This window comes from Perca fluviatilis, chromosome 7 (assembly GCF_010015445.1).
Source record: "Perca fluviatilis chromosome 7, GENO_Pfluv_1.0, whole genome shotgun sequence".
In the NCBI taxonomy this organism is placed as follows: Eukaryota; Metazoa; Chordata; class Actinopteri; order Perciformes; family Percidae; genus Perca; species Perca fluviatilis.
Genome location: NC_053118.1, coordinates 309,043 through 326,716, shown reverse-complemented (window position 1 = coordinate 326,716; position 17,674 = coordinate 309,043). Strand labels below are relative to the sequence as shown.

The 17,674-nt window shown below is 41.0% G+C and overlaps 2 protein-coding genes across 3 annotated transcripts in view; one reads left to right on the top strand and one right to left on the bottom strand.

The window, feature by feature from the left end:
* Nucleotides 1-237: 237 nt before the first annotated feature.
* Nucleotides 238-5,873, bottom strand: fbxo43 (F-box protein 43). The gene is made up of 6 exons (XM_039805641.1): nucleotides 5,736-5,873; nucleotides 3,765-4,645; nucleotides 2,876-3,631; nucleotides 2,374-2,476; nucleotides 1,061-1,255; nucleotides 238-880 (listed from the first exon to the last, which is right to left on the bottom strand). Exons 2-6 carry the CDS (start codon nucleotides 4,574-4,576, stop codon nucleotides 632-634), a joined length of 2,115 nt encoding a protein of 704 aa, XP_039661575.1. The 5' UTR covers nucleotides 4,577-4,645; nucleotides 5,736-5,873; the 3' UTR covers nucleotides 238-631.
* The window catches only part of spag1b (sperm associated antigen 1b), a 26,376-nt gene continuing 13,536 nt past the window's right edge, over nucleotides 4,835-17,674 (top strand). The window contains exons 1-14 of one of the 2 annotated variants that reach the window (XM_039805638.1): nucleotides 4,835-5,084; nucleotides 6,340-6,487; nucleotides 6,673-6,832; nucleotides 8,415-8,537; nucleotides 8,623-8,687; nucleotides 8,863-8,975; nucleotides 9,092-9,197; nucleotides 9,397-9,527; nucleotides 9,790-9,896; nucleotides 10,371-10,506; nucleotides 12,615-13,070; nucleotides 15,969-16,068; nucleotides 16,642-16,794; nucleotides 17,450-17,607. In XM_039805638.1, coding sequence (XP_039661572.1) covers nucleotides 4,847-5,084; nucleotides 6,340-6,487; nucleotides 6,673-6,832; nucleotides 8,415-8,537; nucleotides 8,623-8,687; nucleotides 8,863-8,975; nucleotides 9,092-9,197; nucleotides 9,397-9,527; nucleotides 9,790-9,896; nucleotides 10,371-10,506; nucleotides 12,615-13,070; nucleotides 15,969-16,068; nucleotides 16,642-16,794; nucleotides 17,450-17,607 — 2,194 coding nt within the window. In that variant the 5' untranslated portion in view covers nucleotides 4,835-4,846. Of the gene's footprint in view, nucleotides 5,085-5,900; nucleotides 6,015-6,339; nucleotides 6,488-6,672; nucleotides 6,833-8,414; nucleotides 8,538-8,622; nucleotides 8,688-8,862; nucleotides 8,976-9,091; nucleotides 9,198-9,396; nucleotides 9,528-9,789; nucleotides 9,897-10,370; nucleotides 10,507-12,614; nucleotides 13,071-15,968; nucleotides 16,069-16,641; nucleotides 16,795-17,449; nucleotides 17,608-17,674 lie in introns of those variants that run through there. The other variant, XM_039805639.1, reaches the window with a different exon arrangement.

The following is a 17,674-nucleotide window of genomic DNA, read 5'->3' as shown; positions in this document are numbered from 1 at the left end:
CCACAAAATTACTTTATTCTAAAGTATTCACAGAATGTACATTACTATCTATTCTAGAATCACTTCCATGTAGTAAAAAAGTTAAAATGGAGAGAATAACATTCTTGTTGCAGTTTAGACAAGGTCAGGTCATACCACTAGAGGGCACCAAACACTAACACATTCATTTGTACAGATTACAATAGAAACTCACTCCAAAAAGACCACTTATTTCACAAATGAAAGACAAGCAACACGTTAAAAAACAAAAACTAATTTATTTTAAAACTGCTCTGAAAACACATTGGTAAAACTGGGAAATCTCAGAGGAATCTCAAAAAACATTCTGTACAGTTGATCAATGTGTATGAAATAGTAGATAAACAGCTAAATGCAATCATTGTTCTGCTGGTGAGAATTCCTTCACATTCATAATTAAAAACACACAAGTAAGAACTGTGTTGAAAAAAAAAAAAAAAAAAAAAGGTGAAAATACAGTACAAGGACAGGCACATAGACACATTGAAAAGTACAGAAGTTGTGCTCATTTACTTGCTACGAATCAGTTTCCTTGTTGCCAAACCATTAGGCAAAAAAAATGAATCCTAAAATGCCCCAGGCATATTAAACAGGAATGCAGTTCACTTTCTGCTCATAATCTCCTAACGTTTCGTTTGCTTTGAGCACTTCCTGGAAGTAATAAGTCCTTCTTGCGGCGGCCTACAGACTGGCTGCCACACTCTCTAGAGCCGTGAAAGGCACACAAGCAGGCTGTGCAAAACTGGAAACCACAGTCAGCTCTGCTGCATACACCCTCCCCTTTCACTGAGTGACACCTTGCGGGATGCTGACATCGAGGGCAAGGCTTGAGGCACTCATCATTGAAGAGGGTTTTGGCAACCTGAAAGAAAGAAAAAAATGACTTAAAGTAATGTTTTACATGACCTTCCCAGAGTCCTTCCTTAAATTAGAAACCCCATTCATCCTCCACTGAACAGCAATCAATACAAACTAATTACAATACATCCAAACGTTGCATAATCTATTGAAGGAAATCCGGTGTAATCATTTAAAAACTCACTTCTAAAAACTTATCCTGTTTGTGGCTGCTGCCTGAATTCAAGGCGCTGTGCTGGGATGGGGTTAAAGTGCCATTTCCTGACTGCGGGGTGCAGTAGCTGGACGTCCTAGACTGGGCCTGAACGGTCTTCAGGGCCGACCTTTTATGCAGAGCGAGTCTGGTCTCTGCGTCAGGGACATGGACAGCACCACCGAGCTATGAGACAACAGCACAAAGTCAGAAGCTCATTTCAACTATTAGTCACGGTTAGTTGACATCCATATTGATTTTTCACTAAATCACAGACAGAAAACTGCTGTTATACTGGTCTCTACGGGATGACTTTTTTTTCTCCTTACACTGCTGACCATCAATGTCTTAGCAATGTTTTTCCTTTGCAGGCAGATGGATAGAAAATACCTGCTTGAGGAAGATAGCAAAGCCACAGTGCACTATGTAACAGCCCGTGTATTGATACGAGACCCGCTTGTCATTGGCCAGCAATTAGCAATAGTGGCTAATAGGGGTGGTACGGTTCACAAAACCCACGGTTCGGTTCGTATCACGGTTTTAGGGTCACGGTTTTCGGGTCAGTACGGTTCTTATTTTTTCTTTAACACTCCAGAATATACTTCAGCATATAGCTAAAATTAGCATATTGAATGCATGTTGCACAAAACGTGCACACAGTGGCAGTTCTATATTGTTATATTTCATCATAGGTAACGTGAAATCCAAAATGTTCCCACACACCAGACTATAAACGACGCTGGCGCATCCTCCAGCTCTGGGCAGCCTCTCTCAACTTGACATTTCTGCAGGTGCACGTGGCGTGCCGCGTTACCCCACTTGCACCTTGAGCGAGGCGGCTCGGAACCGGTGTCTCTCAAAAATCTGACGAAAATCTTTTAAACTGACCTTTGTCGATCTGAAATGAAGACAGATTCAGCAACTGCATGGCTTATTTCTCGCTTAAAATGTTTTCAGAAACACGTTTCGGTGAACTATTTTAGTACAATATGAGATCGTATTCTGAACGAGCCGCCATGTCTGTTTTGAAATTTGGGACCAGCCAGACCCATGTGACGCAATCGTCCAATCAGCTGCCATGGGTTGCGTTTGTCAAGCCCATCCCGCTCGTCATTCCCAGTAACTGTTTTAACATAGGTGTCGAAAGTGGACACTACGGCAGTAAGAGGTTAGTGCACATTAACAGTGTACTGACGAACCGTGCGGTACACACATGCTCCGGACCGAGACTAGCGAACCGAGCGGTTCGGGTGTTTCTTCATGAACCGTACCACCCCTATTGGCTAATATGGGCAAACTGTTACCTCAAGAGCAGCCTCCACTTCACTCAGGTGGTTTCTTCTCTTAAAACTAGCTCGCTTGTCTTGTTGGATGATTTCATTCCATGTCTTGCACACCTGACCACACCTGCCCAACACAAACAAATGCATGCATTAGACCAATATTTTCAGCACCCATTAAACTTTTAATGCTGTGACTGTTTAAGCCTCATGTCTTGAGTAGGTAATCAGGTATTACGTTAATTTAATAAAAAATACTAAAAGCAAGTCCTGTGGTTTGCTCTAAGCAGCCATATTATGTATGAATCCTACGGGATTCTGTAGAGTTTGATTTTATTCATATATTTATCAATAACTTAATGCTGCAGTCACAAGTATTTATCAGTTTAATAAATCACAAATTGGAAATCAAACTACTGAACCTTTGAAAAGTAAGGAAGGTGTGCCGAGTTATACAGTAGATGCAACAAAAATCTGAAAGCAAATAAGATTACTTTGTATACGAGTAGAAAACATGAACTCTTACATGTAGAGGCTCTCAGAGGTCAGGTGGCTGAGGATGACAGCCAGGATGTGTCTGAGGTTCCTCTTCTTCAGCTCTGTGAGTACGTCCACCTTCCTCAGGCCCATCTTCCTGCCGATCAGCCCTGCCAATGGCATGGTGGTCCTGAACATCACCGGGATCTCTGCCAATGCTGCTGTGGACTTCAGCTGCTCCTTTAGGCTTGGACTTTGGCCAAAAAACATGTGGGCTTTATAGTGGCACATGGCATGAACCAGCTGCAAAGCTGGAGTCAGAGAGAGATTGACTGGGGTTGTCCAGAGAGAAGTTGCATTTGGATTAGCCGGATCTGTGCTTATGGGGGTCATGTTTTCTGGCCTTGTTGTAGTTGATCTTAGTGGGGTGGCATAGTCTTGTTTTGCAGAGGGGAAACTATCAGAGGTCCTGCTATTACCATATTTAGCGGAAAGGACACTGCGAGGGGTGGCACCGTCACCAAAAACATCATCATCTTTAGAATGGCTGTGGCACTGATGAAGAGGTACACGCTTTTTCGCTGTTGGGTCTTCCTCTGACTGAGAACCCCCCTCTTTAAGTGTTGAAAGCCTTTGCTGACGCTGCAAACGGGAGCGCCGCTTTGCCTCTGCAAGATTTGGGGTTTCACAGTTTCCTCTGGAGGCAGAGAGCAGCAGCTCCTGGAATGAGCCATCATGGTCCACAAAGGAGTCTTGGGATTTATCAAGGGCCAGGGAACTAAAACCACTGTCTTCACACAGAGACCTGTTTCAGGGTTAGAAGAGGGTTATTAGACACGTTTTCCAATTTAATGTAGGGAACATTGCTTTATTAATTGCTTCTCCAAGAATTCAGCTGGGAACATTTAGAGAGTCAAGTGGCAAAAAAAAGCACATACCTGATATGTTTTGGTGTATGTGTAGAAGACGGTGTGCACAAGACACTTGAGATGTCATTTAGGTTACTTGTCACAGCGCTGACTGGTGATTGAGAGTTTTCCTTAGATGAGGCAGGCAGGGATTTGATAAAACATGGAGTCTCAATATTATTTTGACCAGAGGCAGAAATGCTCTCACTGAAATCTGCATCTGAGAGTGAAACACTTCTCTCAAAACTGGAAGGGTAACCAGAGTTGAGTTTGCCATCTTCAAGAGTGGAGGTCCTCACCTGCGTGAAGAGGAGACGACGTTTCCTACCAGATAGTGGCAGATCATGGTCCGAATTTAAAGTGCTTGATGCTAAAGACCCCATCACAGTGTCTAGGGAGTCAAACGATACACTGAGCCAGTGTTCAGACCTGACACTGATGGAAGATTCAGTCTTTCTGGTGCATGGTGATTTTGCATTGTCAATTTTGACATCTGTGGTGGGTTTGCACATTAGAAGTCTGTGTCGCAATAGGGCATCTCTTTTGTATACTTTAGGAGTTTCACACCAGCTTACTGACGATTGCCACGGTGTTCCCCTCGAGTCTTTGCCCAAAGATTCAAATGGTTCCCTGGTCCTCTCCTTAGGTGTGACAGAAAGCCTGAGGTTCTCTTTAGGCATTTCGCTGTATTTTACCGGAGACAAAGACCGACAGGAGTCAACTCCACTGATGCGCTGTGGGCTGTGGAATAAACCACTGTATCCACTGTCAGAGCAGTCATCATAACTGTGCTGGCTTTTGCAGCTATCAATGTAGACGTTTGATTCAGGAGTGCAATGCATTTTCCTCCTCCTGTGTGCACTTTTTGTCCCATACACTGTGTTCACCAAGTGGGGATGATGTCAACTGACCTGCAGACAACAAAAAGTAGTGAGTGAACCTACTCAAGGAAAACTGAGCAGCATGAACTGAGAATGTCTGGTAACTGACAAGTTAATTAAAGCTAGGGAAACTAGCTTAATTGTTTGCAAGGTCTTCCCGGGTTTCTAATTAACGACAGGCGCTGTCATGTTGGGACTCACTTTCTGATAAAAGATGAGCCAAGTGATAAAATGATGTCGAAAGTATCCAAGTCGTGCATACTGCAGCAGCAGTTCGTTAAACACAAATTGTCAAAGAAAGTCAGCTGGTTCAACAGCAAACATTCTCAGCCGTTTCATCAGCGTTGCTATGAGAGGGCGTGTTTTCGATTTAAATCCCCCGTCGCATGCTCTCTGGGATGCCGCTATAAAGTGAGCTATAGCCGCCAAAACGAGGACACCGGGGACTCAGACGAGGGTCAACAAGGGGGTGTGCAAAGACTATTTTATACCTAGTTAATTTCTCGTTAAAACGGTTAACGTACAAAAAAAATAGCGGTTGGCAATCAATTCTGCGTGTCCGGAGGCCAAAAATAACGTTGAAGAGCACAGATAGTGTAATTGTTAAATTACACTTGACAATCGATGCAGAATTATAACGTTAGTTAATTGTATTAAAGACTAAGCCAAATTTAAAAAAGAAAAAACTTAAAGCAACACTATGTAACTTTTCCCGCTTCGGTCCCCCCACAGGTTGTCTCATTGGAACTAGCTAGCTACAGCTCGCGTGGGGCTCGAAGTGCAATTGTCTGTAATGTCATCCACGTTGATAAATACAACATTTCATTAAGCAATGTTACAAACTTAACATAAGCATAAACACAGCCATTATCAAAGAGCAATTAGGTTTTCGTTCTTATGGATTATTTTATTTCCATCAACAGTTCGACATGTTCCGCTTATCCTTGAGGGTCGCGGTGGGACTGGAGTCAATATAGTCTTGATAAACTGACAAGTTATCAACGTTAGCCTCCTAAAACCGCGACCACTGCTAACGTAAGGTAATGGCTTTACCAGAAATATATCGTTAACGTGAACTATTTAGCTTCACGTAAATTGCAAACAAAACAAAAACACTTACCGGTACATAAAACTGTGCTAACGTTAACGCGTGGGCCGTGGACTCCTGTCGGCAATGGTTTTTTTTCCTCCGGCTCAGTTTGCACGCCTTGTAGTTGCTTCTGTTTGCTACATATTCATCTGCAGGCAACTAGCATCCACGTTTTCAAATTTGGAGCCCACTGTGGACTGCGTTACGTGTTTCCGCTTTGGAGTGCAGCTTCCTTCCATGTGTGGTTACCATAGTAACAGACCCCGCTTTGCAGATAATAGTTTATCCAAATAGGCCAAACAGCAGCAGGTAAAGCTATTTACTTTATTTTAATAACATTAATTTAAGTTAACATGACGTTTATCAGCTATAAGGAACACTAACATTTTTTCTAAATGAAAATTCTGTATTGCCTTAACGTGAATTCCTCAAATACGAACACATAACTAGCTAGCTAGCTAGGTTAATCACGTTAATTTCATCACAGTGAGTTTGTCACGTTAGAGCTAAAGCTAGCTAGCTAACGCTATCTAGCTAGCTACGTAAGTTAACGTTAGCTTTAGTGAGCGAGTCTGCTATTAACAAAACAACATTGTTTTAACATAATAATTGAGTAAACTGATACTCTTCCCAGGTATGAGCGCAGATACGGTTTTCTCTCTTCAAAACCAGTCTACCACCATTGACTATAGAGGGAAGGTCCCTGTGGAGCACCTGGATTATGGTTACATTGAAAAATGCAAAGATGTAAAATACCTGGAGCAGATCTTGAGAGTACTGAGGTAAAAGCCACATGAAGTGTGAAGAGATAGAATTGATTTTGTACGTTCATCAAATATTCTATTCCATATTGTTGGTTTACTTTTCTCCAACATGAGACAATGCAGTCTGATAAACTTGACTGAAAATACTGCAAGGAATTTGTGCTTTCAGAAAATGTTTCTAAAATGTTTTACTTTGTGCAAAGGTCTGGCGATGAGGGCATTTATCCTCATCTGATTAAGTTCTGTGAGAGTCACTTGGAGAAACTGGACCCTAGGAGCCGAGTTCTCAGGAAGGAAACCCCTGTGGCCACAGCAGCCAGCCTTTCTAATGATGAGTGGAGCCAAATTGTTGATGATTTGAAGGCATGCTTCACATTATAGTACACTTTTCTTATCAATCCTGTTTAATTCCTGCTCTCTTCTTTTATAGCCTTTTCTCTGAAAATTAGGCATTTTAATATTATTAACCCTTGTGTTGTCCTTCGGGTCCCAGTGACCCGAAGGACAACACAAGGTTATGTACTTCCGTTTACTTTGTTGAGAATTGCTCTCTAAAACCGGTTTCTTTTAAAGTAAGTAAGTAAAGTTTATTTCTAGAACACATTTAAACACAGTTTAAGCTGACCAAAATGCTGTACAAACAAGAACTAAGGTGCTGTATTAACCCTTGTTTAGAGAGCAATTCTCAACAAAGTAAATGGAAGTACATAATCCTTGTGTTGTCCTTCGGGTCACTGGGACCCGAAGGACAACACAAGGGTTAATAGTTTTTTTTCGATTGCTAGATGACAGTGGGCACAACTCTAACTACAGTCTGCACAGCAGCAGTTCATGTGGACCAATCTCTAGTTTGTTTTTCATTGCTTGAACACAGTTTTCAAAACTCTACACACTTATCCCACGACTTTAACCACAACCTGCACAACACTGTGGATTTACAGAACTTTGTTCAAATGCTAACACACTGCTGTCAAAACTGTTAACCACACATTCAAAACAGTACGGATTTCAGCCTGGTGCCTATCAAACACTGCTGATTGCAATGGTTTCTTGTTTTAGACTTGTTAGTGAACACATACTGTATATACAGTTTATAGGAAAAGCTCATAAAGCCTTTTTTGGAAATAAACACCAAATAAGAATGAAACAATTATACACTGTTATACAGTTTGAGAGAAACAGGTAAAAGAGCAAATATACCAATATGTCCAGGTAAGATGTTTGAGGTTATATACACAGTTGTGAAAATGTGAAAAACACTTCCTTTTACTATAGTAAAACTGCACACTTACTGTTTTTCACAAAGTAATGGGAACAGCACAGTCATTTGTATTTAGAGATGATGTAGGTTCATGGCAAGAGAAGACATCCAATTTGTTGATTTAATAAACCAAACATGTAAAACTTCTGGACTATTACGTACCTTTTTAGTTTGTAACATTCCCAGTAATTACGTAAATTACTACAGACAAAATAAAAAAAGATATATCTATTTACTGTAGGTAAGCAAACTGAGGATTTTCATTCATTCTTGTTTACCTCAAAACTGGTATAAAATAAAAAAGGAAAGGAAATAATTTCACTCTTTTCTTATAGAAAATATTGATTAGTGTAAAGTCATTAAAATTGTTCAAACTGTAAAGATGGAAAGTTTGTATTTTCTGTATTGGTGTTTGACGCTAGTGTTTTTAATCTCTGTGTTCTGAGTGACAGTGTGTGTTCTCTCAGTGAGGATTGTTCTGAGTGTTTGGCTGCGCTGAGCCTGTTTTGAGACGTGTGTGAAGAGTTGTGTTGCTTGGGATGAGTTTTGCAGGTGATGTGAACTGTTTAGTTCAGATGACTGTTGGTAATGCAGACTGTAGTTAGAGTTTTGCACATGTTACTACAGTTGTGCCCACTGTCATTTAGCAATCGAAAAAACCTGCAAATAATTTGTTCTTTACAGACATGGCAAGAAGAAACCAAAAAGACTGAGACTTCACTGAAACAGCAGTCAATGTTTGATGATCTAGTGAAAGAAAATATGCCACCTATAAGAGGTTCCAATTGCTCCTTTCCACTTAGTCAGGTAAAAACAGTCTCCAACGATGTACGTAACATGTACATTTATGTACACAAGAAAAATACTAATATGAAGTCTTATGTCATCACAGACTTCAGTTCCAAAAAGGAATCCTTCAAAACATGCTCTCCCATGTGATTATAGAGAATGGGACAAGTGAGTCATTTTGTCTTTTATTTTGTTTACTTTTCCTTTATATATACAGAAGAAAGAAAAGGCCTTAAAAGGTCTTTTCTAAGCTTCTTTTATTACGATGACACACGGTTGATGCTGTTGTAGAGCATACTTTCGCAGAATATCTTACTTTATACATGTATTTCAATATTTCCAGGTTTGATGTCGAAAAAGAATGTGAAGAAATCGACGGCAATTCTGTCAAAAATGATCCAGCTGCCATTATAAACACAGGACACCCCAAATTAAAGACTAAAGTGGATGCATCATGTAATGTATTCTGTATAGCAGCTCATATTTCTTTTTGTGGTCACAGCGAAGCATTATGTATACTTAAATTATGTGGGATATGTGTCTAAAATGTGTGGTCTCTACAATACATCCAGTGCTGACACAACAGGAAAAGCTCCTTCTGTCAACTCGTGAAAAGGACAAAGGCAATGAAGCTTTCAGAGCAAAGGATTATGAGGAAGCAGTTGCATACTATTCCAGGTCAGGCTCTTAAAACAACTCATTTGTTATAGAAAGCATTTTACATCTCCTAAGGGGATTATATGATGTTTCCTGGCATTTAATTAGACTCCTGTTGTTCATTTGGGTCTGATTCCATTCCCATTTTAATGTACCTCAAAGTGTTTGTCCATTAACCTCATTCTAATTAAAGGTTTGTTTTATTTTTCTTCTATTACAGGAGCCTTTCCATTATACCAACGTTGCCTGCATACAACAACAGAGCCCAGGCAGAGATCAATCTAAAGCACTGGCACAATGCCATGAGAGACTGTCTGAGAGTACTCGAGCTGGAGCCAGGCAATATGAAAGGTGCTTTCCTTTTTTTGTACATTAGCACGTTAATGGATTTACAAACAATGCAAACAGAAATATGATTATGATGTTGGCATCATTTTATGTTTCTGCTACCTCAACAAACCGTTCATTTGGTGAAAACCTCTTTTGTGAATTTTCTGATTTTTATTTTAGTTTTTCCACATATTACATTTGCAACTTTACAGCACAGGAGTTGACAGTAGCTTTAATGTATGTAATGTCTGTATACTACATGTGATTTATTTTTCATCATTAGCCCTGCTACGTCGTGCCAAAGTTTATAATCACATGGGCAACTTCCAAATGGCTGCTGAAGACCTGAGGGTGGTGCTTCGGGAAGAGCCGCAGAATGCTGCAGCCACTGTAGGTGACAGAAGTACTGAGGCATGTTGATTACATGCCAGTAGCCGTTGTGTCCACTAGGTGTCACTGTATTTGTGTGAGATCAGGTGCTTAAAAACAGATTTCAGCTGCTGCAAGGTATTAATAAAAGCATATGTAGTATTAGTTATTACTGCAAATTGAGAATAGTGTTGCTTTTTCAGTTGTTCTATGTTAATGGTGAGCTCAGGGTGTATTTTATTTAGTCGTCACCTTGAGGACATTGTTAATATGAATTATTATTAATTACAACAATTATGTATTAGGGATTTCAATGTACGGTGTGTAAATGGGGAAAAGATGTTCCTTTTACTTTGCCACACAAGGCATTTTCTATAGCTCTGTGGAATATGGGTGATAATCACTAGGTGTGTCACCTTTGCTGGCTTACTTAACAGAACTGGGTTGGGCCCCTGCTGTTGACAAATTATAATGTGTGAATTATTTATGGTTTAGCAACTTCTGTCTGAAACTGAGAAGAAAATGAAGGAATGTCAACCGGAGCCGCACAGCAAAGGCAAAAAAATCCTCATCCAAGAAGTAGACGAGGAAGATGACAACAATAACGATGAGACAAAAGCAGAACACACTGGTGAGATTATCTGAACACCTCCATAATCAAAGAGAATTGACAGGTTTATTTTCCAAATGTAAAATGTCCCGATCAGAAAATGTCTAATTCATAATTATTTAATAACCACATTTAAAGGATCCTTATCAAAATATTGTTACATTATGTATTTATGTAAGAAAAGAAAAAGATAAACTGTACATTTTCAAAGATCCATAGTCAATTTAATATTGATTGCCCTACTTCACAGAATTGAAAGGACCAGTGTGTAGGATTTAGTGGAATGTAGTCTCGCTTTGCCAGACCTTCCTCCACAGCGCCACGGAGGAGGGTCTGGCTAGTCCACACAGCATTCCTGGATGGGAGAAAAACGTGCTCTGGTTTATTGGCATTTCTTTAAAGGTCCCATGGCATGAACAATTCACTTTCAGGTTTTTTAACATTAATATGCGTTGCCCCAGCCTGCCTATGGTCCCCCAGTGGCTAGAAATGGTGATAGGTGTAAACCGAGCCCTGGGTATCCTGCTCTGCCTTTGATAAAATGAAAGCTCAGATGGGCCAATCTGGAATCTTCTCCTTATGAGCTCATAAGGAGCAAGGTTACCTCCCCTTTCTCTGCTTTGCCCGCCCAGAGAATTTGGCCCACCCATGAGAGAGAGAGACATCATGGCTTTCAAACGAGCAAAGTGGCAGTTAGTCAAGGCCACACCCCGACCCTCCACCTTGCCCTCCCCCACCCTCTCTCCTCCTCAATAGCTACAGACACAGAAATGGCACATCCTAAGGAAAGCTCATTGTATGACTGGCTCTAGTGGCTGTAATTCTGCACCAAGGCTGAATTTCGGGAAAGAGACTTCAGATACAGTATTAGGGGACAACTAAGGCCTATATAAAAGCATCCAAAGAGCACCATGTCATGGGACCTTTAAACCAATCATAATCGTCTTGGGCGGCGCTAAGCACCGGGAAAAGCCGCGGTGCCGCTGTAAAAAAGCCTCGGGAAGGAACTTGTTTTGGTGGAACATGTGTACGTTCAAAAGTTGTTTTAGTCGTGCAACAGAAAACTCAGATTGGACAGTTAGTCTAGATAGCTGTCTGGATTTACCCTGCAGAGATCTGAGGAGCAGTTAACCATAGTCCTCACAAATCCAACGGAGGTTAGAACGCCAACACAAAGAAAGCTCAGGCAACGGATATCGGGCCTAAATCAGTGAAATCCAGCGGAATTTCCGTTGGCAACGGAGCAATTTCGGAAGTGGAATGTCGAGGTTATGGACTAAGTGGAATGTACCAGTGAGGTTGCAGATTGCAACCAACTGCTGAATACCCCTCCCTCACCCTTTCCTTTCCAAACGTGTAGTAGAACCTACTGTGGCCTTCATGTAACGTAAAAACGCAGTGTCTCTCTCTAGAGCCAGTGTTTGATTTGTCTGTTCTGGGCTACTGTAGAAACATGGCGCTGTAACAAGCGGGCTCCCTATGTAGATATGAACATCTTATTATGAGCAAAAAACACAATTCTTAGTTTCAGGTGATTATACGCAAATGAAAACATAATTATAAATATTATATTCCATTTCTGAAAATACATTCCTCTAAATCCTACACACTGGTCCTTTCAAACTCAGCATTGAAATATAAAAAGACTTGCTGTAGACTCTTGTGTACTGTCAATATGCACTATGTTGTGAAGTCATCTGTATTTTTACACTGTAGTATATCCGTACGTTTGTGCTTGACCAAGTCCCAACGGTAGCTGCCTGGCAAAGGATTTGCCCTCTAATCTACTGATTTACACAAAGCATCTGAGAAAGCTTCAGCAATTCTGGTAATAGTAGGCCAGTCATTTTCTTCACAAACCCTTCTGTCTGCCTGTGCTATAGAAAGAGGAAACACCCCTTGTTCCCTCTGGATAACATGGCATACTACGCTTGTGTGTGTTATCTGCCCTACCCCCACACAGCACTTTAGTTCAGTGTTCAGCGGCTGGCTGCTTCCTGGAACTCCCTCTCTGAAGTGGTTTTGTGTCATGTGTGTGCAACCCTCCCCCCACTGTGATGTAACTGCTGACTCCTTCCTGTGGGTGTGTCTCCCCCTTCTCTCTGCCTCTCCCTCCCTCTCCCTACTAGCTTGTCCGGTTGAACCCAGCCAGCCTGTGGGAGGGGAGGAGAGCTCAGCCGCTCCTGCCGAAAGGGGAGACATGGGTAACGCTCAAAAAAAGCCCCACAGCAGAGGGGACGGGGGTCCTCACAGTGATTTCACCAACTCCCATCAAGGACACTGGAGGAGCAGAGGAGGAAGCTCTGACAAGTACAAAGTCACGCAGGAGTCCAAGGAAAAGGTAGCCAATGGAACTGGCAAGAGCGGCTCGACGGCTTCAGTGCCGGCTGATCATAGCAACAACGGTAAAGAAACTCCGGCTAGAGGAAATGCAGGGGAAACTGTCAACCTTGATGCCCCATGTGGAGCCCTGCCCCCACCCCTGGCCCGGCTAAAGAATGAAGGAAACCTGCTATTTAAAAATGGACAGTTTGCCGATGCACTGGAGAAATACTCACAAGCCATTCAAGGATTTATAGATTCAGGTAGGCTGGAAGAGTCGTCATTGTTGTTGATGCTGTTCATGTTATTATAATCTGAGGTGGTTGGTAGATCAGTCGCATAGTGTGTAAGCTTTTTGGTTGATCGATGATTGGAAAAGAAGTTTACTATGTGTCTCCATGTCAGTAAACATTTATAACGACAGCAGTGTGTAATAAACAACTGGCCCAGAGTTTAACTGACTGATGTATCATCACCAGTCTCACACATTTTTTTTATACATATTGCTTTATGGTGTTTAATCATCAATGCCAATAAGATTAATTAATTAATTGTTTCCTATAACTGGCCATTGCAATTGAAAATCAAAGGTCATGCATGACCTTACAGTTATAATCCTAGTGCTTCCATTTAGTGTTTGTTGCTTTATCACAGTGCATGATATAACAAAAATAAAACACCAAAAAGCATATTTTCCATAAGAGAAATTATACCTAAACAACAGAAATGATCTGTCCAAGAAGCAGTCCACATTAACACACATACAGTCTAGAAACCGTAACAAATATTTCAATATATAAGGTTGCTTGTTTGTGTATGAATTGATTTTGTCCATACAACGATGCGTCATAATGTGGCTATGGTGGTGTATACGGACAGTGTTTCTGTTTTAGCCTCAGCCTGGTGATAAGCCTCTCAGCTCAGGTCTGTCCAGGTCACATGACTGCTAACCACTCACTGTGAAATTGAATCTGTAGGACCGCAGCCATAATTCTCACAGAGAGGGAGAAAGTGAGCGATTGATGGAGGGCAGAAACTGCTGCCTGTAAGGCTCATTCACCATCAAGGATACTCCCTCTGTCTGTCTGTGGTCTACTATAATGTACTCACTACCCACTGAGCTGCTGGATGTGAAAGTAACTGGACTGGAAATGATCCAAGGTCCGTCATTTGTCTGATGTAGGGAGGGCTACATAATGCAGACAGAATAGAGCTGAGGATAGATTATTTAAGCCCCTTTAAAACCACTTTTGCACAAACATGCACTGGTCTGTCAAAAAGGGACATTTCCAGAAAAAAACCCTCATAATATTGACATTTAAACTGTTTTATGAAGGGGCTCAAAGATGTGTTTGGGTCTGTATCTGGATGTCCTAGTTTAGAGCTGCAAAGGTTAAACGATTTGAGTAAAAGGAATATCTTTGAGTTGTGGACAACACAAGACATCAACATTTTTCCCAATTATATATTTTTTTAAGATTATTTTTTGGGGCTTTTCCCTTTAATCGACAGTGACAGTGGATAGACAGGAAAGGGGGTGAGAAAGAGAGGGGATGACACGAAGCAAAGTGCCACAGGTCGGATTCAAACCTGGGCCGCTGCGAAGGACTCAGCCTACATGGGGCACACGCTCTTACTGGGTGAGCTAGAGGTCGCCCCGACAATGAAAATAATAGTTAGTTGAAGCCCTACCCTAGTTTGTACCTCTAACATACTGTACATGCTCTACTGTCACAGTAACCTTGCTAAGTGTGAGCAGTTTGCTGAGACATCTTCATCACTGCCTCAGTGTCATCATCCATAATCTCCTTTCATCTGATGAGGTGGCATGCTAAAATGACTGTGTCACAGAAGAATGTTTCTCTGTCTGTAATATACAGTACAGTATAAGCCCGATTTGCCAGTGATAGTGATGGTTAAACAGAGTGAAATTCCTGTTAGTTAGGGGTGGGAATCACCAGAGGCCTTACGATACGATATCATCACGATACTTATGTCACGATACGATATTATTGCAATTTTAAACATATTGCAATATTCTGCGATATATTGCAATTCGTTAACTTTTTCCCAATTTCAAATTATGTCCCCAAAAGGAAACTTTGTTAACATCTGCTTTATCTAAAAAGATACATTTCTCTGTTTGTTCATCTCACTTCAATTGTATTGCTGCAAAAATCAGATAGTCAAGCAGACAAACTGACCAACACATATATAATAAAAGATCGATACTTGGCATCTGTGAATCGATACAGTATTGCCACAGAAAATATTGCGATACTATGCTGTATCGATTTTTTTTCCCCCACCCCTACTGTTAGTCAAGTGGAGAGAATAGCAAATACACTGCAGAATGAGCTTTTTTTTCTTGGTCATCATCTACCTTGTGTTTTTCAACCTGTCAGCCCTGGAACTCAAAGTGCTACTCTGGTAAAGTTGCAGGATGTATTAGGTTGTAGTGGTGGAGTAGGCCTGCTGCCTGTTTAAAGAAAACAAAGAGTTTAAGGAACTTTGGTTTAGAGTCCAAATTTATACCTCAGATTTCAAGTCAAGTCAACTTTATTTATATAGGGCCAAATCACAACAGAAGTTATTGCATTACTCTATTCATGTAGAGCAGATCTTGACCATACTCTTCAAAGTTACTCAAACAAGTAGATTGGTGAGCCAGTGACGACATATAACTGTTGCATCATGAATGTATGTGTGTATGCAGCTTTAAAATAAGCTTGTATTCATCAGTCTGAGGTAGAAGTAATTTTAGGTTAGTATCTTACCATCAAATGGATTTGAAAATCACACTTCTAATGCTGATGCATACAGCACTAAAGATGGAGTCTGACGAGATATTGGCAATGTAACAGACACTAAACCTTTAATTGTAATCCATGTCCATGTTAAGCAATACTCCCATGTTTCTATAGTTTCAGGTCAGAATAAAACACTAAACCTTTGGATTCAGCCAGTAACCTCTGAACATTATAAATGATTTATAACAAATACAGACTTTTTAAAGCCACACTTAAACCAGACAATATGTTCTTTAAAACCCATTTAAGTGTTGTTTTAATGCCACTTTTACAGATATTCTGTCTAACAGATCCCAATGGATTGGTAAACTACATAAACTGTTTCTGAGTTGTGCTTCTTATTTTATGCAGGGATTGATAGTCCAGAGGATCTATGTATTCTGTATTCTAACAGAGCAGCTTGCTACCTTAAAGATGGCAACAGTCAAGAGTGCATACAGGACTGCACAAGGTGAGAGATTTTAATAACTGATCTTATAATACGGTGTGTTTAAGTGGAGTAAGAAGTAATGTAAGCTGTGGGTGTCAACCCAAATTTCAAAATTTACACTGGGTCTTACCTTGAAAATCTAACACAGTTTACCACTGTTTTGCAGACAGCCTTGTCATTTAAGATACCTCAGTAGCAGATCTCTGTTATTTTATAAGGGGCTTTGCACTGAGGTGTGTTGTAAGGGACTTCCATTAATCTCTTTAAAAGTTTTATAAGCAGCAAACTCTTAACTAACTTGCGGGAACCTCCCATGTGAAAGTTTTTAAATACTTGGTATGTTTGCCTAAGATTCAACTTCTAGGGCAAACGGAAATTGGGTTGCAACAGTTTATTTACATGTACACAACATTACAAGTGTACAACAATACATGTGCTATACACTACACAGCACAAGAGCATATTCACTGAAATCTGTCACACATATAGATTCCCAATCGAGTTGGACAGTACTTTCAGACAGTAGCATCTATAGCAGAGGCAGCAGACTTGATCCTTCGCTCCTGTCTCATCACATCTATTTATACCCACCAGAGCCCTGGAGCTGCAGTCATTCTCCCTCAAGCCCCTCCTGCGCCGGGCCATGGCTTATGAGTCCATGGAGCGCTACCGTCAGGCCTACGTGGATTACAAGACTGTCCTGCAGATAGACACCAGCGTGCAGTCAGCACACGACAGCGTCAACAGGTATTAGCCTTCAGCTGAGAGGCTGCAGAGAGCAGGGAGATGTCTGTACTGAAACACAGGACTGACTGAATTACTTTTAACATCCATATTCACATGGAATGGTCTCATTGCCATCACAAAGCCAGCATTTGTGACTGTAACTACCATATTGCTTGTACTGATAAAGAGATCTATGATGAGAAGATGATGTTAAGATGATAAGAAGCCATTGTGACATAATCAGAAGACTTAATTAAAACAAATCAAATGAACAAACACACAAAGTCCAATTAGTGGCTAACAGATTTAGCTGGTGTTCAAAAGCAGTTCCAGCTAGAGGCTGATTAGGGCTCTCAGAGTGCATGTGCTCTCTCTGTTATGCAATAGGGAAACTCACCTGGCTGCTTTGTCTTCCAGAGTATCAGAGGGTCATAGCTTTACCATATGTCCATATATATCTACAATATATAACAATAAGATGCTTGTATAAAAAAAAAACAGCACACAATGTTTTAAATTGCATATACCTTTAACACTTTCTTGCTGTGAGCCTTTTTAATATCATGCCTGTGTGTGACTGTGTATTGTATATTCCACTTGTATGTGTCGGTTATTACGGGTTAGGTTACGTGTTATGTGTGTGTATGTGTATTGACTGATCTGCGTCCTCTACAAGGATCACTCGGCTGCTGATTGAGCAGGACGGCCCAGAGTGGAGAGAGAAACTTCCAGACATTCCCCTGGTGCCTCTGTCAGCTCAGCAGCACCGCAGAGAGGGGCCACCCAGCGCAGAGGTCCTTAAGGCTCGAGCAGAGAAGGCAGCCATAGATGCAGGTCTGTTTTGGAAAATGTCATAACCACGCCTGTTGAGGTTTGCCCCCCAAAGCACAGGATTACACCT

What these genes read in the sequence shown, in the direction of transcription:
- fbxo43 (XM_039805641.1), bottom strand. Translation starts at nt 4,576, where the DNA reads ATGCATTGCACTCCTGAATCAAACGTCTACATTGATAGCTGCAAAAGC. An exon ending in CATACACCAAAACATATCAG is followed by an intron (nt 3,632 to 3,764) that starts GTATGTGCTTTT and finishes ACCCTGAAACAG; the next exon opens with GTCTCTGTGTGAAGACAGTG. An exon ending in ACCTCTGAGAGCCTCTACAT is followed by an intron (nt 2,477 to 2,875) that starts GTAAGAGTTCAT and finishes TGTGTTGGGCAG; the next exon opens with GTGTGGTCAGGTGTGCAAGA.